The sequence below is a fragment of the Dermacentor silvarum genome, chromosome 10 (assembly GCF_013339745.2).
Source record: "Dermacentor silvarum isolate Dsil-2018 chromosome 10, BIME_Dsil_1.4, whole genome shotgun sequence".
In the NCBI taxonomy this organism is placed as follows: domain Eukaryota; kingdom Metazoa; phylum Arthropoda; class Arachnida; order Ixodida; family Ixodidae; genus Dermacentor; species Dermacentor silvarum.
In genome coordinates, this window is record NC_051163.1 from 125404201 (window position 1) to 125428708 (window position 24508).

Here is a 24508-nt window from a genome sequence, read left to right on the forward strand (position 1 = left end):
AACACTAGGTTTTTTACGTCACAATTTTTCTCCCGCGCCCTCTTCCCTAAACTTACATTATATAAAACACTAGTAAGGTGTAAACTTGAGTATGCTTCATAAACTTGGGATCCCTCTACAGCACCGCTAACATACTTACTTGAAGCCATTCAGGGCCGCTCTGCACGTTTCATTGTATGCAATTATTCCCGCAGTGCCAGTGTACCCGCAATCAAAGCATAGCCTTCATCTGCCAGACCTATCATTAAGAAGGAAACTCGCCCGGTTATCACTCTTTCATAAAATGTACTGTACAAACCCAGAAATAAAAAAATTACCTTTTTATATCACCCCCTTATATTTCATCGCGAATCGGCCACAATATCAAGATACAAGTACCAAGTTGCCGCACCAAGCCTTTTCTTCAATTCATTTCTGCCCAAAACAGCATCCAAATGCAACCACCTCCCCACCTCGGTCGCCAGCAATCCGGTTCATTCGTCATTTCGGACTGTTGTATCTAACATTGTATAATGATTCACCACTCCTCTCTCTAACGCCATCAGGCATTGAGATTATTTTAAATAAATAAATAATTAATTAAACTAATCGGCTTAGGTGCAGCCTCACAACATGGCAGCGCGAGGCTCTGTTTTGCGTTGAATTGCACAGTTAAACAGCGAAATGTTCCTTCAATCTAAATATCCTCACTTCAAGAAATATGCGCCTTCAAGCGCGGAACTTCTTCACAAGACCGAAGCTTTCTACGCATTCTTTTCTGCGTTAAGCCAGTCTGCCCGATCGGTTTTTCACCCTTTAAGGTTGGTTGGTCGCGGAGATTTGCAACAGAAAACTTGGCCGATCCCGGAGACACGGCAATTCTTAGTCGCGTGGGTCACGTGGGTCGCAGGTTGAGGAGGCGTGTTGCCATGCAATAGCCTCGCTGCGAAACGCGGCGCAGAACAGCTTAACAGCCTTTAATTTCCTGATTCGAGAAAGCTTCCCGTCACAGAAATTCCAACATGTGCATTGCATCCGCACAGCGTTTCTTTTTAAATTTTTTGCGTAATAGCGAAAATCCGAATGACATGGTTGTAGGCAACGCAATTGGGATCACTGTGACTCCCGAAACTCAAACTTGGCCACGGCTGCATGCCACGCAGTGAAGCCACGGCTGCATGCCACGCAATTTCAATGCTTTTCGTTTTGTGCCGCAGCACTTTTCGAATCGCATAAGTTTATCGTCCACGTAGAAGGAGGAAGGTACCATAAAAGCTGGTGATGATTTGAGGTGCTTTAAGAGACGCGCCAGGCCCAATACACGCCTGACCGAGTGACTGTAGCACAGTGGCCGTCCTGGTCCTGGGTTATAGGTTCTGTTCTCCGTGGCAATGGTCATATTGTGAAGTTTGCTGGAATGCGGAAACGCTTGTGCGCTTCTATTTGGGTAGACCCAGGTTGTCTAAGTTAATTCGGAGCCCACCAGTACGCCGTCCGTCACCTCCTACTCTAAAGTTTCGGGACGTCAGGACCCTTAATTTCAATTTTGCCCGAATGAATGGCAACAATATATTGTTGCCATTCACAAACTTGCCATTCAGGGGTTCCACGAGGTTCTGTATTAGGTCCTATTTTATTTTTAGTATCTGTAAATTATTTGCACCTTCATATAGAGCCGGGAGTGACATTAAGACTTTTCGCAGATGACTGCGTCGTATACACTACAATAAGAACACAGGCCGATCAAGTGAAATCAAATTCTCCTTTGGCCAATATCGCCAATTGGTGCCAGGAATGGGGCATGGATATAAACCTATACAGGACTGACTGTATGACAATAGCACGTAAATAAAAGCCATTACAATTCCCCTACAACATCATGGGATCAGCTGTTGCCCGCACAGAATCGTTTAAATACTTGGGGGTAACAATAAATACGACGCTGAAATTGGACACCCATATTAAAGATACATGCCAGAAGGCGTTTAGACAGTTAGGCTTTCTTCGTAGAAAGCTAGACTCGGAGAGAGCCGCTCGTAGAGCTCGCTCGTGGAGAGCCGCAGCAGCTCAGTTAGCTAAGGCGTTGCGCTGCTGCGCACGAGGTCGCGGGATCGAATCCCGGCCGCGGCGGCCGCATTTCGATGGAGGCGGAATGCAAAAACGCCCGTGTGCTGGCGTTGTAGTGCACGTTAAAGAACCCCAGGCGGTCAAAATTGATCCGGAGCCCTCCACTACGGCATGCCTCATAATCAGAACTTCTTTTGGCACGTAAAGCCGCAGAAAGAAGAAGAATTAGAAAGCTAGCAACAGCACCACCCAATGTTAAGTTATCAAGCTACAAATCACTCGTGCGTCCCATCCTCGAATATAGCCACATAGTCTGGAATCCACATCAAGCTTAACTGACCAAACGTTAGAGGCAACCCAAAACAAGGCCCTTCGCTTCGTTTATTGGAAGTACTCCCGGAATGACCGCGTGAGCGCACTGCGCAACCGCGCCGCCATACAAACCCTGGAAACACGTCGACGTATCGCTGCTATGAAGTTCTTATATCTCCGTTATCACGACAACATAGCTATCAACAGGAACGACTACCTCAGGCCACCTTACCAACGCTCGAGCAGAACCAACCCTGCTAAGTGTATAAGGTCTTTCTTAACGAGCTGTGACACTTTCAAATATTATTTTCTTTGCATCTGCCATAGAGCTCTGGAATAAGCTAGCACGGGAGTATATGAGTCTATTATCAACGGACGCAGTAACTGCTAAATTTTAAGAATTGTTTTGTTAAACGCAACCGATAATAGGTTAACGCTCCTGAGCTGTTCTAATCCTTTATTAAACGTCTTTCTTGAAATTCTTTGGCACCTGATGAACAGGTGTGCCCATGTACGTGAACGCACATGTCTATCCGTTAGTATACGCATATATACTTTGTGTATATATGTTTTTCAAAATAAAAGACTCTCACTCTTTTTTTAAAGATGTTAGGTTAACACTGTTCACAATGTTAATGTATGACTAGACCTTCATTTAGGTTTTTATATGTTTTGTTTGACTATCTTTCCCTGTATTATACGTACCCTCTCCTGTATGAGCGTGTGTAAGGCTTACAGTATGAAATAAAAAAAACACAATATTTGAGGTGATGCTATCAACACAGACTAAAATGTACAGAATCACTGCTTGCAGAGTTAAAATGCATACAGAAATACAACGTGGTTTTCAAGGCAGAAGCGCAGTCCTGAAAATATTCGTTAAACACACAGAAAGACGTTTTTCCAGGGGCAATATCAGTGGTCTTATATTAAAATGTGAAGGCCCTAGTACTTCTTTATTGTTTTATTATTTGTTTGCTATTGCCCCAATGCGCGAGCGTGTCCAAAACGAATTAGCAGGCGAAGTTCCAATTTGACCTGCCTAGGATGCGAGCGCCATCTGGATATCATTTTCGCAAGTACCCGAACGCGCGGCTGTAGGTCTGGTAGAAATGCGGGAAAAGAGGTTTGTGTTTGAGTTTCCTCATAGTAGAATTAGACTTTATCGTACATTCAAAGTACAATCGGACGCCGATTGGTAAACGATCCGACGGAGAATCCTGACGGCGAATGGTAAAGTCTTACTTTACCATTTTTCTGTCGGATTTCACTGCGAGCAATTCAATTTTTGTTCACCAAAACCTTGCACCACGTGTAGGTCCTGCGCGGTCGGAATGGTTGTGGATGATTTTCTCCGCCACCCGCTGATATCGCACGCCGACGCCGGTTGCTGACGCCGGATTTTCTGCTACACGGGGCCCTAAGCGCTATCGCGTTAAAATTGTTGTTAGTAAACGTCAATGATACTTGCGCACTCGTACTTTGTCACTGTCACTTCGCCGTGAGCGTGATAACTAGTGCAGACACTTGTGCCACGACTACCACAAATAGGAGTGATAAAGGCGATCGAGGAGCCGTACGTCGCAGCTTTAACAAAGTGGCTGGCCACCCGCAGTGAGTTTTGTCAGACTAACGCTTCCTGTGCCACCAAACAGAAAACATTTGCGTCACTTTTCAAGTTTGCATTGCGAATAATGAATGCCTTCTTCCGATAGTGCAATAACAGTGAGTAGGACTGGAAAAGCCCGGACGAGGAAAGAAAAGCTGCAGTTTCGCCCGAAAGGCGAAGCATGAACTGCGATAGCAATTTAGTAGAGAGCTATACCGAGTAAGGATAATACTTTTATCGGCTGTATAAACTCGGACACATTCGCTTACTAACTGAATTCACAAGCATGGTGTCAGCGTGCACAAGCAAACATGAATAGATCACACTCGATAACCGCAGACAACCACTGTCAAAACACTGACGTGAGAAAGCGCGGTTGCAGGACGGAGCGAAGGTTCGCGTGGTCTATCCTTTCAACAGAAACTGAGCGGTGAAAGCACAGCACATACAAAGGCATGAGTCGTCTGGAGATAACTCTCAAGATAGGGGGCGCGCTACAGCCCGCCGCCGCGCTAAGTAAAAGTACGCAGTTGCTGGCAGAGGAGAAGCCGCATCCCCTTAGTCCCGCGCTGACTTCCGACTTTCCTGCTTTCGCGTGGGAGATTGAGTCACCAGTTCCACTTGCGCCCGGCCACAAGATACGCATTTGGTGCCGCAGCTAAACGACACCTCTCCTCCATCCCTCCCATCCCCCCCACGGTCTTTCGCACGACGCAAGACGTCGCGTTTGCTCTCCGCTGTGAGGAGGGGGTAGTGTTACGATATCATCGAAATATGTTCAAGAGACGAGCCGCCGCGAGAAAGACGATGCAGTGTGTCTGTGATCTTGGTGCGAGCGAGTGTGGGCCTGGCTGTCTGGCTGCAGTGTAAATAGCCTGTAAATAGTCTCTTTCGTCTGTGTACTTCCACACGTAACAATATCACACGAGCATCAAATTGGTTTTAGAATAGTTAGGTGTTGGGCTAGTACGTTTGACATTGTTATAACTTGCGAAGTTATAACAGTATATTAGTCAGCGTTGTTTTACAAAGCACACAATGAAAACTGCCGGGAGTACACTAATAGGAACACAACTTGACCTTCGCTGAGATCCTCTGCTTCACACAATTAAGTTGCAAATAAAATTACCGTAAATTACCCTATTACTGGACTATAGGGAGCGTATGTTCCGCAAAATTTTCGTCGCTGCATCTTATACAACCGTGAGACTTGTGTATGCAAAAATATATGCAGACTAACGCGGCCAACACGAATATTTTAATGAGTGCAAACAACAGTGGCCAGCATTATTCTGCGCAGAAATCCAATATTCTGTTAACAATAGAGCAACCATCGAAATAGATGTTAGCTCTTACGACTCCTCGTGTAGGCAGTGAGGTGACATCCAGCTTGGACTCCCTGATATGGGTGCCTTCGTGATTGAAGGTCACGTTTACAAGTTCTGTTATAGCTTAGTCTTAGTTAACAACAAAAAGGGTAAACTCATGGGACTGATGAAATAAATAAGGGAAAAGGTGCAACAATGTTTTGTACAGTTGTGACACCCTAGATATATCTGTCACCCCAAAAGCAACACTTCGTTCTCATCATCATAATAACACACACGAAAAGTCGCAGTGCTTTCGTCTTTCCCTTGCCATTTCGTTTGTAAATGCTACTGTTAAAGGTTCAGGCGGGCGTGTTCTCGTCCCGAGCATGCCCCGTCTTATTTTTAATGCCAGTCAAGGGCCTGCGACGTCGCGTAAACGTTATTCAGAGGCCGACAACTTTTACCCAGCCATGTTGCTGCCCGAAGTGGTGGAGATTTTCACAGTGCGTCCGGGGACGAGGCCTTCGATGGCTTCGAGTGAAGGGAAAATAATGTCGTAGTTTCGCCCGAGAGGTGAAGCATCGATTGGGATATCATACTAGCGGACAGCTATACGAAGTAAGGATATTAGTTTTATCGGCCTCATAAACTTGCAAGCATAGGCATACTAACTAAGTTAACAAACATGGTCTCACGCGTGCACAAGCAAACATGAACACACCTATCTCAATGACCGCCGAAACTCAGCGGGAGAACCCTGGAGTGAGTAAGCGCGGAAGCAGCAGCGAGCGAATTGACCTTCAGCTGCCGATCATCAACGCGAACTAAGCCGCGAAAACACAGCGCAAGGCTGACTTTGTCCCCGCCGCAGATCGCCTGCAAGATACAGCGGCCGGGAGGTTGCGCCCGGAATAGAACCCTCCCCTTCCTTCCTACCCTCCCTCCGGAGTGTTGCGCATGACTGGAAGACAGCGCGTTACCTTCCCGCTTCACTCTCTTGCGTGCGCGATATTGAGCCGCGATCGCTGGCTCAATATCGAACGCTTTCGAAGCCTCGCACGCTTTCACTCGCACAGACAGAATGCGGCGCGCGGTGACAATATTATCGCTCTTAGACTTTATACGGAAGCTCAGGTGACGGCGACGGTAGAAATGTGCTTAGAGTGTCCATATTGTAACGTAGATCGAAGACGGAGTCTTGAAAAAATAGACGCTTCTCTTTAATGGCGGGCCAGAAGAAGAGCGTGCAGCCTACGCGCTTCGTCATCTTTCATGGCGCCGACCTTTGCGCGCGCCATCCCGCGGTGCGGGAGCCCCACATCATTGTGTCAATTGCCCCCCGTGCGAAAAGCTACCATCTCGGTTGCGTCAGAAAGTTGCTATTGCTATTGCAATATAAATGTTGGTTTTGTTCGCCTTAGAGGAGTGTTGGGTGAAGTGTTTTTCCGTCTAGAATACGCTGATTACAAAAATGATGCTTAAAACATTTTTGCGCCTTCAAATTGGTAAATAGGGCATTTTACGTGGTGCACAAGTGCGCATTTTAGCGTTTCATCATGCCGACCAACTTAAATTATGGGCATCTTTTTTCTCGAAACTCGTGAAACGTGGAGGTTCGGTTTATACAAAGTGAAAGGGTTTATTAGAGATCGGCGCAGCGCAGCGTAGACAGTCAAACAAGACACGGCTTTTCAGCACGAGCACCGTTGCGAGCAAAAGCGCTGGACCCACTAGCGTCTGGCAGACTAGAGCTGGACCCACTAGCGTCTCTCTTTGCTACAATTACCCCGGGAGTGATAAGGTAGCCGTCCGGCGACCTAACAGCTCGTCAGGATGACAGGATCGTAGTATGGCTTGAGGCGGTCGACGTGGACAATGTCTCGTCCACGACGGCGCTGGTCCGAAGACGGTTGAACTGGCTCGATAACAAAATTCACGGGAGATGCGCGTTCGACGACGCGGTAAGGGCCTTCATATTTCGGGAGTAGTTTCGATGAGAGGCCAGGGGTGGTGAACGGGACAGAGAGCCACACAAGCGCGCCAGGAAGCAAGGTGACCGCGGAAGTGGAGTCGCCGCGAGTGTTCTTCTGGCGCTCTTGGTCGTTGGAAGTAAAGGCACGTGTGAGGCCACGGCATTCTTCAGCATGCCGTGCTGTGGCAGAAATAGGTGAGCCCTCGGATGCATCCGGCCGGTAAGGTAATATTGTTTCGATGGTATGCGACGGGTGCCGACCGTATAGTAAGAAAAAGGGCGAAAAGCCAGTGGTGCTCTGAGTAGCGGTGTTGTACGCGTAGGTGACGAAGGGCTGAATAGCGTCCCAGTTCGTGTGGTCGGAAGCGACGTACATTGAAAGCATGTCGCCGAGCGTGCGGTTGAAGCGTTCTGTGAGGCCATTGGTTTGTGGGTGGTACGCCGTAGTTGTGCGATGAATAACGTGGCACTCTTTAAGAATGGCTTCAACCACTTCCGACAGGAAGACACGTCCGCGATCACTGAGCAATTCCTGGGGTGGACCATGCCGCAGGATGAATCGGCGAAGCAGGAATGAGGCAACATCGCGCGCTGTAGCTGCTGGGAGAGCGGCGGTTTCGGCGTATCGTGTGAGGTGATCTACTGCCACAATAGCCCAGCGGTTACCAGCCGACGTCAAGGGAAGTGGCCCATACAAATCAATTCCAACGCGCCCGAACGGCCGGGTAGGGCAGGGTAGAGGCTGCAGACCAGCCGGCGAGAGCTGGGGTGAAGATTTCCGGCGCTGGCAGTCGGGGCAGGAGCGAACGAACTGTTGAACGTACTTGTACATTCCTCGCCAGTAGCAGCGCTGTCGAAGGCGCTGGTAGGTTTTGAAAACTCCCGAGTGAGCGCACTGTGGATCGGTGTGAAAGGATGCGCAGATTTCGGAGCGCAGACTGCGAGGAACTACTAACAACCACTGGCGGCCGTCTGCGGCATAACTGCGTCGGTGAAGCAGGTTGTCGCGAACCGCGAAATGGCGATCCTGACGACGCAACGTACGAGTGGTTGATTGTGGTGATGGGTCAGCAAGAAAGTCTATAATTGAGGCAATCCACGCGTCCTTGCGCTGCTCGGAAGCGATAGTCTCAAGGTCGATTGTAGAAACAGCTAGCTGGGATAGTGAGCAGCAGGTATTGTCGTCAGGCAAGGGAGAGCGTGATAGGGCGTCGGCATCAGAATGTTGTCGTCCGTTGCAGTACAGCACGCGGATATCGTAGTCCTGCAGGCGAAGTGCCCAGCGGGAAAGACGACCTGAAGGATCTTTCAACGATGACAGCCAACATAGTGCATGGTGGTCGGTGACGACATCAAATTGGCGGCCATAGAAATAAGGCCGGAACTTAGTAAGAGCCCAGATGATCGCCAGACATTCTTTTTCCGTGACAGCGTAATTGGTCTCGGCTTTCGTAAGGGTGCGACTGGCATAGGCCACGACATATTCAGGAAAGCCAGGCTTGCGCTGCGCAAGGACAGCGCCGATGCCAACACCGCTGGCATCTGTGTGTACTTCTGTAGGGGCCGTCGGGTCGTAGTGGCGCAAAATTGGGGGTGTCGTCAGCAAACGACGGAGATTTGCTAAAGCTTCCTCGCACTCTGACGACCACGAATGAAGGGGTCCGTTGCATCCAAGGAGCTTCTTCAGAGGTGATATGATGGCGGCGAAATTTCGAATGAAGCGTCGGAAGTAAGAACACAAACCGATGAAACTTCGCAGTTCTTTGATGGACGTAGGTTTAGGGAATTCGGCGACGGCACGAAGCTTGGTTGGATCGGGGAGAATTCCATCCTTGGAAACAACGTAACCCAGTATCGTCAGCTGGCGCGCTGCAAATCGGCACTTCTTTAAATTCAGTTGTAGGCCGGCGTTTCTGAAACACGTCAAAACACGCCGGAGGCGTTGAAGGTGCGTGGAGAAGTCTGGAGCAAAAACAACGACGTCATCAAGGTAGCACAAGCACGTGTGCCATTTCAAGCAGCGCAGAACGGTATCCATCATGCGCTCAAAAGTTGCAGGCGCATTACAAAGTCCAAACGGCATGACGTTAAATTCGTACAAGCCGTCGGGCGTGACGAAGGCTGTCTTCGGTCGATCGTCATCTGCCATAGGTACTTGCCAATACCCTGAGCGCCGATCGAAAGATGAAAAGATTCTGCTCCTTGTAGGCTGTCAATAGCGTCGTCGATTCGCGGAAGCGGGTAAACATCCTTACGAGTGATCTTGTTGAGGCGCCGATAGTCCACACAGAACCGTACAGAACCGTCTTTCTTCGTAACAAGGACGACGGGATATGCCCATGGACTGTGGGAAGGTCGGATCACTTCACGGCGGAGCATATCGGCCACTTGTTCATTAATCACGTGACGTTCTGTAGCCGATACACGATATGGGCGTTGCCGCAATGGCAATTGGGAGCCAGTATCGATGTGGTGCGTAACAGTTGACGTCCGGCCCAGGGAAGGTTGCCCGACGTCGAAAGAAGCACGAAATTCTTGTAGGAGGCACAGAAGCTGGGATCGCTGGCCCGGTGTAAGGTCATCGGCAACAGAAGAATCGAACACATCTATAGGCAATGGGCCAGACGTAGAAATCGAGCCGAGCGTACTGTAACGGGCTCAGTATGGGTCTTCGGGAACGTCCGTAATTTGTACGTCTGCGATAGCTTCGACACTGCCCAGACATTCTCCGCGGAGTAGCAACACAGGGTACGAGAACGGGTTACAAATAAATATAGCACTAGAGCCCTGTGTGATGTTCACCGTCGCAAAAGGTAGCAGGAGACCTTTCCGAGTGGAAAAGCGGCCAGACGGAGAAAGTAGTGCGACGGCGTCGGAGAGGCTGCTGCAGTACATAGAGACAACCACTGACGAGTTAGGAGGAACGGTGGTGTCGTGTCTGACGAGGAGTTTGTTCGGAAGAGAATTGTCGGCGAGCGTCAAATCTGAGAGCGGCGACAGTTCTAGTTCGGCCCGTGCGCAATGAATGACGGCATTGTGGCGGGCGAGAAAATCCCATCCGAGGATAACGTCATGGGAGCACGACGAAATTACAACAAATTCGATGGCGTATACAACGTCCTCAATCACAACACGAGCTGTGCACGCCGCTAACGGGTGGATACGCTGTGCGCCAGCTGTGCGGAGGGACAGTCCAGTAAGGGGCATCGTGACCTTCCGAATCAAGCGACAAAGTTTTGCGTCCATAACTGATACGGCGGCTCCGGTGTCCACGAGTGCAGATGTGTGAACACCATCAACAAACACGTCTATCACATTCGTCGGGCTACCCTGATCTTATCAGACTCCGACATGGTCGCGTTGACTTTCTTGCATAAGTCCAGGATGTCTTCGATATAACTTGGGAAGGATTCGCCGGCTTGCTGACATCGTTCCCGCAAACGCTGTTCAGCGCGCAGCTTCCGAACAGCAGGGCGACCAAAAACCTCGACAAAAGATGTCTTGAAGTCGGACCACGTCGGAAAATACGTTTCATGGTTGTTGTACCATAAGCTGGCCACACCCGCGAGGTAGAATAGCACGTTGCTGAGCTTAGCTACTTCGTCCCATTTATTGTGGGCGCTTACCCGCTCGTAGGTCGTAAGCCAATCCTCAACGTCGGTGTCGTCCGCGCCTGTGAAGATAGCAGGGTGCCTGTAGGGCGGCACACCAGAGCACGGTGCCGGTGCAGGGGGAGGTACTTGCTGGGAGGCTTCTTCAGGCACGGTCGACGGTACGGTGAGGGATCGAAGTTCCAGGTTGCAGGTTTTGAGGGCGCAGCACGCTCCAACAATTGTAAAGGGTTTATTAGAGATCGGCTCAGCGCAGCGTAGACAGTCAAACAAGACACGGCTTTTCAGTACGAGCGCCGTTGCGAGCAAAAGCGCTGGACCCACTAGCGTCTGGCAGACTAGAGCTGGACCCACTAGCGTCTCTCTTTGCTACAAAAGGTGCAACCTATAGTCCGAAAAATACGGTACTAGAGGGTACTCTGGCACTTGTTCAGCTAGCATGATAATGATGTTTAGTAGACTAATTCATGTAATATTCGTACTAGTGACTTCAGTTTCGGTTTATACGCCTTGATTGGCGCAAAGGTCGAAGCAATAATATTTTTCTAGATGCAGAAGGCAATAGGACTTTGCGAACATGCATTATCGTTCCAAATCGTTCAATTTGATTATAATGCAATTTATTCTAAAAATGATTAGTTTGTAATGTTACAATGGCGTTGCAAGGCAAAATGGTAAATTTTGTAGTTCACGTACGAGCCATAATTCATATGCTGGCTAAACAGCCACGTTTCCAGCTACCACAGAAACTAACGCTAGAGTTCTTTCTAGTATGTTTTGTAGGAAACTGTACGGCTATCTCAAAGAGCGGTATATGCACTCAACGTCGCTGTTATCAAAAAAGCACGTTTTGCGGACTGTTTTTTTATGCGACTGTTTGTGTACGCGAGTTTGGACGTTTTATTATTGCGATTGCAATTACATGGATACTCCAGGTGAATTTCCGCCGTCGTCGTCACCGTGATGTTTCCTATAAAGTCCAAGTGCGATAACACCGCGACTGCGCGGTGTACTTTAGGTGCGACGGAAAGCTTGCGAGGGTGAGCCGATAAGGATGGTGGCTGACGCGGCAGCGTCTTCTCGCGTGCGCAAAGGGGGGCAGCGGAGGGAGGTGCGCACGCTAGGAGGGGGGAGGGGCAGATTATAGTGCATATCCTCTCCTACTTAGGCTGCGGCGGCAGAGCGCGGCCGCGCGCGCTTTAACTTGGTGGCAATCTACGCTGGGTTCGAAGGCCCGAGGTAAGTGGCCTTGCACTAATGGCCTTGAAGAATGGCTCCAGCCTTCACGCAGAGGTTCTGTAAGCAAAAACCAATTAAATTTGTAGCTGACCTTCTTGCACCTCACTTATCGTATATATTTAACCTATCGATATCCTCCTCTGCCAATTCCCAGACAGATTAAAACTAGCCAAAGTGATTGTTATCCATAAATCTGGGACGACACAAGACTAGGGCAACTATCGAGCAATATCGATTCTGCCAATTTTTTCTATTCTATGTTTTTATTTTTTTAAGTTTTTCACTTGTATTTATTTGCTCATGTTTTATTACCCTCACTGCTGCCATTTTGTAAATGGGCCCCGCATCCCGTCAAGCCGCTTCAAGGCCGCTTTTTGTCCCGGTCCTTTTTCTCTTAGAGAAATAAATCAATCATGAATTTTGACGGCTTTGCATGCGCTGCATTTTATTGCACGCTTTGTTCACATTGAAGCGGGAATCAGAACGAATGACAATTCACTCGCCGCTGCTGCCGCTTTTCGTCACGGCTGCGTTCTGACAGCGAGTGTTCGCAGTCATCGAGTCAGCGGCGTTCGTGTTTGCCTCTGCACGCATGACAATGTGCTTATTAATTTAGTCAGAAAGCATATGTTTACAGTATTTTATGCAGCTAGTAATAATGCTAAGTTTACTTGGTATAGCTGTGTAATAATTTGCTGTCGCATTCAATGCTTTGCTTTTAGGGAGAAACTACAACATCTTTACATGTTCAGTATCCTGCTTGCGTAGGCACCGGAAAGCAACCCTGACCGATTAAAAAGGTTAGAATGATGAAACCGAGGTTGGCAGTGGTTACAGGAACAGCCTAGCAGACGATCTCTGCGCGTGAACGACTACCCTTTTACAGCGAAGCTTTTAAGGGCTCAGTGTTTGATGCTCACGTCCAGATGTAGAAAAAAGCTGTCATTGGCCGTATGCTGTATGTGAGAGTGAGAGCGCGCGAGGGACGCACGTTTTCACAGGGAGCGAACGCACGGCGAAGGGCAAACGCGACTTCTTCCGTCGCGCGAAAGGCAGGGGGGACGGAAGGGATGGAGGGGAGGCGACGTTTAGCTGCGGCACGAAATGCGCATCTTGAAACCGGGCGCAAGGCTAACTGGCGACTCAGTATCCCACGCGAAAGGAGGACAGCGGGAAGGCAGCGTGGGAGGGAGGCGTTGCGGCTTCTGCTGTGCGAGCGGTCGCGCGCACCGTATCATGAAAGCGATCTGCAACACGGCTTCTACCTTTGTATGCGCTGTGCTTGAACCTTCGCTCGCTGCTGCTGGCGCGCTTGCTCACGCGAGCGTTTTAACAGCGGTTGTCTGCGGTCACAGAAACAACGCGCAGAACTGTTGTCGACGGCGGTGGCTTTTTGCCCGCGTTCTCACCGAACGCGCGCGGCGTTGGTGACGTGTTTATGAAGAACGTGCCAACCTTTGCCGTACACCTTATGCCGCTGTACATTAGCAACCATAAAGTCATGGTCCCGGTGGTCACTAAATAAATGAAAAAAACCGGATCATATATACTTCTCATTATTTAATAGTTCAAATAACCAAATACACCATCACATCTTAATAGTCATAATTGGAAATACATATTTCTCACCATAGTACCGCCTCGCCTTTCGTCCATCTCCACGCCAGTGGAAGGGCTGACAGTTTTTTATTCAGCGGTATACTCTGTTATAAGGCGCCACCTCTACAGCTGTCCAGCTCGTCGACTCTCGTTAACGTTCGCGGCACATTAGAACATTTTTAGAATGGTGCTCACAAGCGTCCTTGCGTATCCGAAGTCCCAAGGACGTCTTGCGTTCTCTAGTGTACCATTTTGCCTTATTCGCACGCCCGGCGGTTGGCGTCCCCTAACTTTAGGTACGGAAAACCTAAAAGTCCCTGTTATGTTAAATATTGGCAGGATGTGCTACGTGGGGTCGAGCATCAGACATGATGTTCAACTGCTCAGTGTCCTACCGCTGCTGCTAAGAGCGCATAGCGTGAGATCGACGTTCCTGTCTACGCAGTTCAGCGGACTGGCACCCCACCAGGTGAAGCACTTGGTCCAGGGAAGCTCGTCCTGCAGGGCCTGCAGGAAGTAGTAGAAGAGGCAGCCATCTTGGAAGGCCTTGTACGCCGTCAGCACGAACGTCTTCAGCAGCATCGCCATACCCACACCTGCAGAGTATCGCGTATTGATCTCAGTGGGGGTGATATAAGCTTGGCTTGATCGTGATCAAGTGAACTCACGTCTTTTTATCCCCGCCGTGTCTGCGCATGGTTGTCAGCGCAACTGAGCGCATCCTGCGCGTTGTATTTCTGAGGTAACCTGTGGCGGATGCAAAGTTTTGGCGAGATGAGATGGCTGGTTCCTTCATGTGCACTCTCTCCTCGCACGCCTAGTGTTAGAGATGGCATACTATCAAGTTTCCGCGCCACGTTAAAGTGAGAGGTAGCGCGAAGTGGTCGCATCTCTCTGATGACGCTCTTCAACACGTCGGCAATATAATACCGAGTGTTGGCGGTCATTTAGTGAGATCTCTTCATGTTTGCCTGTGCGCGTGTGAGATCAGCTTGTTTATTTAATTACAAAACGAGTATTCACTGTAATTTGATTGGCCGATAAGACTTTGAACCTTACTTAGTGAAGTTGTCTAATAATTTGCTATCGTGCTTTGCCTTTTGGGTGAAGCTGCCAGTCTTTTTACAGCTTTTCTCTTCCGCGTTTGGGGAAGTACGATACCGTCACACGTGGAGCGGTCTTCACGGTCCAAACCACCTGGACATCCCTGCAAATGTTGAGTCTTAGCCAGCCTATCGGCCACGGCTGCGAGGTGTGTTTTTGATATGTGAGTTTTCTAATGGATGATATGCCGCCGTTGAAATTCTGGGACATCGGCGTGCCTCGCGTTCAGCTTGGCTAGCACGTCGATTTGATTAAATTACATTTTAATAGCTGCGAAAATTCAGATCCCTTGGAATAAAGTCTAAATAAAATATGCTGTTGGATTCTAACGCCGCCAATTTGGAGGTTATATTTGCTGACTCGTAAAATTACTTGGGGTACACGAATGTGGTGAAGAGTTTATTTTCGACTTCATTTTCGAGCACGCTTTATGCCTTATTAAATGCGAATAATTTTTTGAGAACATTTGCCACTTTCACAGTATCTATCTATCAATCCATGTAGCCACCTACGTCTTGGTGCTCTCATGGTAAAAAAAATATGGGGTTTTACGCGCCAAAACGACGGTCTGATTATCAGGCACGCCGTAGTCTTAAGGGAGAAACTGACTATGAATTTCTACCGCCTGCTGTTCTTTAACGTGCATCTAAATCTAAGTACACGGGTGTTTTCGCATTTCGCGCCCATGGAAATGCGGCCGCCATGGCCGGGATTCGATCCCGCGACTTCATGCTTAGCAGCCCAACACCATAGCCACTAAGCACCCAAGGCGGGTGCTCTCATGGTCGTTTCGCTAACTTAGTAGGTACCAAAATTGGCATAGCATGACAACAGTGTATGACGAGCATAAATGATAGGTCATGACATGAATGTCATGGCATGCCTGTCATGCAGGTCGTAAAACAACCTCATAAAATGACAATGACAGAGCGAAAAAACATTAACACTCAAAAGCCATTGAAATGAGTTCGGACGGGGGTACTAAGTGAAGGCAATGCTAAATGATGATGCCACAAGTCATAGTCATGAGCATGACTGAGCAGAAAAGACAGCGACTCTGCGAAAAAAGATTAACAATCAAAAACCTCTCAAATGGGTCCTGACGTGCGTACTATGTGAAGGAAACACTAAAGGATAATGGTAGAAGTCATAGTCATGAGCATGGCTCAACAAAAATGAGAATGACACAGCAAAAAAAAGAATAACACTCAAGAGCCATACAAATAGGTTCCGAGGTGGATACGAAGTGAAGGAAACACTAAAGGATGATGGTAGAAACCATATTCAGTACCATGACTCAGGAAAAATGAGAATGACTCAGTGAGAAAAGATTAACACTCAGAAACCAATGTAATGGGTTGGAATGTGGTACTAATTGAAGGAAAAGGCTAAAGATTGATGGTTGTCGCAAAAGAGCGCCTAATCTAACGTGCGCCGTGTGTCACGCAAGCCAGCGAAAGAGGCACGCCGGCCCCACGGCAGCTTCAACAGAGGGGGAGAGGGAATACGCCTGAAACAGCTGACGCGACTGACGGAATCTAGAAGAATCCACCAGTTACGCGAAGGCGACGGTAACCAGAAAGAGAGCGCGTGTGCCGAAACACCCTCTCAGACCCCGAACAAACGTCGAGTTGAGAAAGAGAGCGAGAAGCCGAGCGCGCGCCAACAGGTTGAGCCACCGCCCCCCCCCCCCCCCCCCTCGACGACGCTCGCGACGGCGGCTGGCGCAGATGCGAGAATTCACTAGAAGATTCCCAGGCCTTGGCCACGGTACGGGATCCGAACTTTAACCGGTTCCAGAACTCCCAGTGAAAGCTACATAAGCGCCGTGCGGCAATCGGCAGGGGGATCAGACCGCGCCGGGAAGTGATGTGACGTGATGTGACGTCTGCTGAAGTAGGGGATTCCCCGGCAAGCTAGTCGACGAGTTCATCGAGCGTCTGCATTTCCGGAAGAAGCTCCTTCTTCGAGATTTGCCTCGAGCTACGCCGAGATTGTCCGGCTCAAGACCAGCATGGGTGAATACGGTTGGATGCTTAGTGTTCTAATTTTGTCCTTTACGTGTTGAACTCTTAGCGCTTGTCGTTAATTATTTTCCTGTGTTCTGGGAATACCCATCTGAATTTTATTGCGGTGTCTAGTCTAAGTGTGCATGTGTGTGTGTAACTCCCTTGTCTGAAGAATACGTAGAGTAGCAGGCCAGATGCTCTATATTCCGGCCGACCTCTCTATATTTTCAAATCAACAAAATTACTTCTTGTTGTGTTTTGACAACTCTGGGCTCTGACTCCGTCTTTGGACAGCAACCGGCATTTGCTGACGCACCAGAGGGCCCCTCACTAATTGTCCTTACTTTCGTGGGATTATTTTCGGAAGCTTATATGTCGACTTTAGAATTTGGTCAGGCGTTGGCGCTTCGTTCACGGGGTGTCTGACAATGGTCGAAGTCATAGTCTTGAACATGACTAACGATTTCACCTTAAGGCCTCTTAGGCTTATCTAAAGGGACTCCTCAGGTCTCATGACATTAATGTCATGACATGCGCGTCATGTAGGTCATGAAACAACCGACTAAGTCTTGGTGTTCTCATGGTCGTTTCGTTAACTTGGTAGGCTCCTCGTACACTGCTTCGCATAACATCGATTCCCACAGAGCGTGCTATCTGCCGCTTTTTTTTTCACAAGGCTGAGATGTTTCTTTTTTCTACACTGAAATTTCTGTTTTCTTTTCTTTTTTTTTTCTTTTTTGACAGGCTATATGTCTCGTACTTTCGTTTTGTTGTCTTTTTTCTGACACAAGTTCTACTATTTGTCTACTACTTCTGTACAAACTTATGGCTCTGCGAGCCCACACCTGCCTAAGGCATGACACTTATGCTGGCAGTATGCATAAAATATATATGTTCAGATAATATAACGCATTTTAAGCCGGCGCACAGCAAGTCCTGACGTGGTTGTTATTTCGGCAAACTAACAGTAAGCCGCTGGCGGGCGTTTTACACACTTAACGTGGATTTACACCATGGTGTGAGCACCTACGTGTGTTAGTATAAAACTCACATATTTCTTTTCGTGTACATAGCAAAAACATAATGTTACTTGCCGTTCTACCAAAGACCATATCAGTATGATAGATCGGAACAAAATTCACCTCACTCGTCTTCAAGCTTTCCTGACTCTAGGAGATATATGTCAATTGAAAACTCCACTTGCCGCAATTTCTGCGCAGTTAGAGAAGCCGCACCAGACCTAAAACAATCTAAGATATCCTCCAATTCTGCCAAGGCCGCAAAGCAGTCTAACAGTCCAAGACGGCTCCTTTTTGGCGTATTGCTACGCGAACATGTCTTGGCAAAGTTCGCCCTCCGCCGCAACTTGGCAAAGTTCGTCTTTCGGTGTAACTTTTGGCACTGGAAGTGTCTCTGAAATAATTTTGCCTAGAAACTCCCGGAAAATAAAAAAACACAGCCTGTGTCAATCATTTTACACTGGTACGCTGTCGCCGCTTTGATCAGGTGCTTCACAGCCACTGGTGATTGAGGGACGGCTTACTTGCAAGATTCACGAGGGAGGCAGTGACCAAATACCGCGCCAGTGAGGGAGCATCTATGCAGCCGAGTGGCCCTTTATAAATGGTTGCACTTCGACAAGTACAGCCTAACAGGCTCCAGGCAATTTATTATTTCTCGCCATTTTCAGAGGCCACTTTAAGCCTGAAAAATGTAGTGGCCTGGACGATGCTTCGAACTTGGGACCTCGAATATAATGGTCTACCTCTACTGCCGCACTTCAGCGAAGTTAGCTGCTAATATTGTACTTTTCTGTAGGTGGAAGCAACCCAACATATTTTGTAAACAAATAAAAGCAATATACGCCACACGAACATTCTTTTTTCTCCACCTGACATTCTGGAACCTAACAGACTCACCCTTCGCGACGGGCACGCAAGTCCACATCTCGAGGCAGCCCCTTCCGCGAAACTGGCCCATGGACATCTCGAAGGCGGCCATCGGTATCCCCAGCAGTATCAGCACCACCGCGTACGACAGCAGGAAGCAGGCTGTGGTGGAAGGTGCGGGTATTGATACACAAAGTATTGAAACTGCTATCAAATTAGGTTGGTCGACCTAAAGCCGAGCAGCATCGAACTGCGGTTTGTTCGACTCAACAGACTTGACAAGAAATGAACGCGTGAAGCTACTAAGTTTCTGCGGACATGCACAATGATTACAAATTGTTGTACATATAACGGAATGTTTCCATGATATGTGCAAATTCAAAAGTCACGAAGATAAGGCCTTATCTGTAATAACGTCAGGTTCAACCATAGCGTTTCCTAAAAAAAAAGTAGGGGTAGCTTGCACTAGTGGCGCAAGGCTAAAGACACAGCGGAGCTGATCGATTCCTAGCTGGTCCTAGCTATAAAAAGTGATGATAAGTTACAGGAAGTGCATACGCATTTCCTCGTGGTCCGTGGCAACGGGGAACGCCTCGCGAAGCACTTGCAGTCCGAGAACACGTTGTGGGTCGAAAGCTATGCCTAGTGTATGGGCGGCGCGCAGCAGACGACACGCCGGGATGACGTCACGGCGCTGGCGCAGTTGCGTGCAGCTGGTGAGAGCTCGGCCGTCAAGTTCTCAATAAAACTATGCGCATGCCGCGGGTGCTGCCGGGGCGGTGGGTGGGTGGCCCTGGGGGGCTGTTAGGTTCACTGATCTAGCTTCGCCGCTGCCTGCGCCTTTTTAACCTTCTATTCAGGAGGCAGCTACTCGACTTTGCTCCGGCTTTTAAAACTGCTTCAGAGGTGTATGCGTATTTGTGTTTTGTCATATACTTCAGGCTTGCCTCCGTTCTTTCTTTTAATAATTGGCTTTTCTTTCAAATTCCTTTAGGATGCTGTGGCATCCCCTTTTCATTTATTTTACTATTGGCACTTACGCCGGCTGTACCTCTCTGGTGGTGCAGGCTTCGCCATTTTATTTTTGAATTTTTTTAATGTTTGGGGACACAAACACTGCAGTCACGGACACCGCGAGCGTTCGGCATTAATGCGGGGAAACGGAGAAGCGCGGATGGCGTCGGCAGTACCTCTGCGCGTTGCCTCGTTGGTGCCGCTACAATTTGTTGCTCTGTTTCTCGCTCTCGCTCTCATTTTCTCTTTCTTTCTCCCGAGCATAGCGCGCGACGCTCCGCGAGGTAGTTGCTAGGCGACGCAGTGGCAGGCCGCCCACATTACGGATGGCTTAAACCGCTCCGCTGTTAGAAATTCGAAGGAACTCTGGCGCGGCAACCATTCAGACACCAAGTAGATGATGTGTAGTGCATATGTTTGCTCAGTCTTCGTGATTTCGACTAAACAACCCCATATTCTAAACACATGAAGCAAATAAATATCTCAGCACATGCACAATGATTATCAATTGTATCTATAACGGCATATATTCTTGAAATGAACATTTTGAAAAGTCACGACGCTGTTTAAAGCCCTATCCCCGAAGTATATACGAATCCTATATTACCTATGATTTCCATGCTAGCAGAGCCCGTCTTGCCCTCGCCACTAGCGTCTTACTTCGTTCTATTTGAAGAAAGCTCTGTGAAACCCCTGTCAGCACAGGACCACCGTACTTTTGTCCAAATAAGGTCGATTTAAAATTGGAAATAAATGTAGAATAAAAGTGCAAGACACGTTACCTGCATCTGCGACCGCACATTCTTAGAATTATGATCTCCACCATAATTTCTCTCAAATAGTTTGGGTTCTAGCATTTAACGTCCTGAACCAACGCACTCAGCCATTCCGCAAGGCGTAAACATTCATGCCCCCGCTGCGCTTTAAGGAAACAGACACGCAATCTGTGTTGGTGCACCAGTCAGCATTTTTTCAAACTTCATCTTTGAGCACGACGGAAACTTGTTAACCGGAATGACAGCGTACTTGGTTGCGCATTTATCGAAACTGGTACTAAGCACAGAGCATGTAAAAAGGTTACGCTTTTTGTACTAGCAAAACAGCCACGATAAAATTGTTCATTGTAACTAAATTATTGACATTCTCAAATATGAATGATATCAGTTCTTATCCAGACTCTGGCGCCCATCCCTGCCTCGATATTTACGAAAAATTATTTAGTTACTAATTCCACAGATGAATAGAATATTGCAGAGACACCTCGTATATGAATTCAAAACGAGATAGAGATTTACAGGAAGTTGGAGGCTTGAAGTGATTAACAGCGGCAGAACAATGTCGTTGAAGCCACGTTCCGTCGACCACGATCTTTGATGTTATACATCTCGAATCAAATTGGATTTTATATATTACAAAAAAACGGATGGATTAAAATACAACCACCTGCAAGTTTGTCATATAAACAACGAACACCAGCGTAGCCCTAATAAAAATGCTGGCTCTCCTGTAATGGAGAGTAAATGTAAGCATGAAATGACTACCATATGGCGTCTTTTGCTGCCTGTGGTGCAGCCTCATCCAATCGCTTTTCTTCTTCCAACAGTGCAGCGCGCTCTGGGTCTGTCGTTACGTTTTCGTCTTGTCGCGTACCGCTCACAACTCACGGACCACTGGCGTTCAAAAGAGCACAGGAAACCTCTCTATGTGCCTTTAGGCGGTCGCTATTGGAAATGGCAAATAAAATTTCAGCCTACTAGAAGTTACAACCAGAGTGATATTGTGAATAAACATTAGCAAGAAATCGGAAGCAATATTTTTTGTAACTTGTTTGGGGAAGTAAACAAGTGGCCCCCAACCTTGTACAAAGGGTTGCGAGCCAGAGAGCACATTTTCCTAACTTTTGACTGGTTGCCCGGATGATTTCGTTTTGTGCTCGTATCGAAGCGCGGATGTTCTCTCGTTTGAGTGCCCGGATAACGGCCCTGGCTTCTGGCTCAAGGGCACTCGAAGGTCGCCGACAAGGGGAGCTAAAAGCATTTTATGCTTAAAAGGCAATTAACAAACGTTTGTTAGTCCTATGAAACTAATGTTATTAATGGCAAAGTAGGTCCGTCTCGCCGAGAAACTCTGCAACGCTCGCTACCGTCATAGCTTTTTATGAAAAATTTGTATGCTTAAAATAGAACACTGTTTCATGTCAACACATTTGGCTAGGTTTTTTGTGATATTTTTACACGTGTATACATGACAAGATTTTGATAATAAGCTTCGAGTCATGAGCGAGCGTTCGTCGCCTTATCTATCGTTTCCTTTCTCACGATGTGCGCTTTCATTATGAACAGAAGCTCACTTTCTGTACTGCGCTCGCTATAGTGGACAGCTCACCTCCGCCATGGCTAATTATGAGGTAAGGGAATTCAGTGAGGCACTGGTAGCTGCAGCCGATGCAGATGCAGACGAACAGGAAGGACCGGTTCGATGCGTAGTACTCCTTGTCCGGTGGAAGACCGGCTCCCTCGTCGCCAGTTCCTGAGCCCCCCGAGCCGCTCGACATGATGCTCTGGCAGGCGCCTTCTGGCTAACTTGTACGCTGAAACGCTGAAAGGCGACGTCACCTCAGAGTCCCCTGCGTATAAAAAAATTCATAGTTCTGAGTCACTGTAATTTCTTTAACCCCTTTCCGTGCGAATTTTTACTTTATAGCAAAAAATTCAAGCGTTTCTTTAGACCAGGTATGCGTTTATTATTTTTTATTATTATCTTTAAAGAAACGCCTCGTTGCGAGTTTATGAGCGCAAGTTGTCGGATATCGTGTGTAACACACCATGCATCCAGGTATAGACGCTGTCGCTGTTTAAAAACTTAAGCCCCGGACGGCTTCCGGTTTTGACCACTAACGTAGCCTGCTATACAGGGTGTTTCACTTATGTTGGGCCAAACCTTTAAAAGATGCAAGTGCTACGTAGCTGGACAGTACCAAGGTAATGTTTGCTGTATTATATTATTATATTATATTTATATATATAACTTAAAATATATATTATTATATTATTTTTGCATTTCGTCTAATTAGATAATTCGCCTTCAACAATTTTTCTACTTTTCAATTATTATAATTAGGTGAAATGTGTCAATGAAAAAATTGTAGAGCAGCTTGAGAAAGTCCCGACACAGCTTTCTGTTCCTCAATACGTGCTACATTAAAATTGTCTTTCAGAGCGCAAAAGAAGCCCCTGAATACACGCAAAATTGCCGCGTGACTGGCCACTCGAGGCGCTTTGCGTGTATTCGCGGGCTTCTTTCACGCTCGCAAAAACACTTTTAATGTAGCACGTATTGAGCAACAGAAAGCTGTATCGGGAGTTTCTCATGCTGCTCTCTTTTATAGAGCAACATGAGCTCATCATTTAGAAAGCAACATTTCTTGCTCTATAACGCGCGGTGATGTCAACTCCAGGCGCCGTTTCTGAGTGTATATATTGTGAATAATATGTTCATTTGCGAACTGTCTCCACAGTGTGGGACAAATTTAAGCCCCTACATTTTTTGCGGAATAATGACCCAGAAATGTTCTCGAACCAGGTGGTCGCCATGCAATAAATTGAAAAAGAGGGCATTTTTAATATTTGCAAGTTTAATAGGGCAAATTAGGGCTTGGATAATTATTCAGGTTTGGTTAAATATGCAGTATTTTCGCTTCGATTGCATTATGTTCGAGAAAGTTTTTCTGTGTGTATCATAACCCTCCATGGCTGCGTAGTAGCTTCGGCGTTGCGATGCTAAGCCCGAGGACAAGGGATCAAGTCCCGGCTGCTGCGGCCTCATTTCGATGGGGGAAAAATACAGAAGCGCATGTGTACAGTGCATTGGGCGCACGTAAAAGAACGGTAAGTGACCAAAATTGATCCAGAGTCCCCCACTACGGCCTGCCTCACAATCATATCCTGGTATTGGCGCGCAACGCCACCGAATTTATTTTGAAAAGATATGTGAATCATATATAATACGCCATTCGGTAAGGGGGTATGTCACCGCAAAAAGCAGTTAATTATTTGAGTTATTTATTTGAAGAAACATTTGAAGCACATGCGTTGCCTCGGGTGACATGGCTAAAGGGAAGAGAATGCCTTGCCAAAGCCGTAGTACCGAATCGGAGCGTAATCAGATAAAAACCTAGCAACTCCGGAAGCACCAGAAGAGCAATGTTCGGGCAAATTTTGTTTTTTATCATATTATCATATTTTTATCATATTCATTTCATCATTTTTATCATATTGACTCAGTGATATTCACTATATTGTTGATATAGTGAATATACCGAATGCGACTGATATTTTGCTACATCCCGATTTTATCGTGCTTGTCTTTTCTAGTCGGAATATTAGCGATCTTTCGTTCCCGCGAATTTCTGGATTATTGAACCAGTTTGATTTGATTTGATTTGGTTTCTTTATTTTCATTTACACACACACACTTACAGAGGAGTGGTAAATGGAGGTGGATCAGGGGAAAAAGCCGCACAGACGCGGCTTGAAGTAACCTTACTGCCTTAGGTACAATATGGCTACATGGGGTAACACCTCGAGTGCCATATATATTGTATTTATATAAAGGCCATAGAAACATTGCAGTTATACAATATATGAAAAAACAATGAAATATTTCCACACGTAATAACAATGCAAACACAGTGCGGCATTGAAAAGATTAAATGATGTGCACTTGGTAAGAACATAAGATACATTATAAAAATGAACCTAAGATACATTATTAAACTTTCGCAAACGCGCTCTA

The 24508-nt window shown here is 47.3% G+C and overlaps 1 protein-coding gene across 1 annotated transcript in view; it reads right to left on the reverse strand.

Annotated features, from left to right (window-relative positions):
- LOC119431831 (sodium- and chloride-dependent glycine transporter 2) overlaps nucleotides 1-22268 on the reverse strand; it is a 58944-nt gene extending 36676 nt beyond the window's left edge. Inside the window, exons 1-3 of the mRNA XM_037699291.1 lie at nucleotides 22100-22268; nucleotides 18731-18862; nucleotides 14140-14294 (exon numbers count right to left, since the gene is read on the reverse strand). Coding sequence (XP_037555219.1) covers nucleotides 14140-14294; nucleotides 18731-18862; nucleotides 22100-22268 — 456 coding nt within the window. The remainder of the gene's footprint in view (nucleotides 1-14139; nucleotides 14295-18730; nucleotides 18863-22099) is intronic.
- Nucleotides 22269-24508: the final 2240 nt, after the last annotated feature.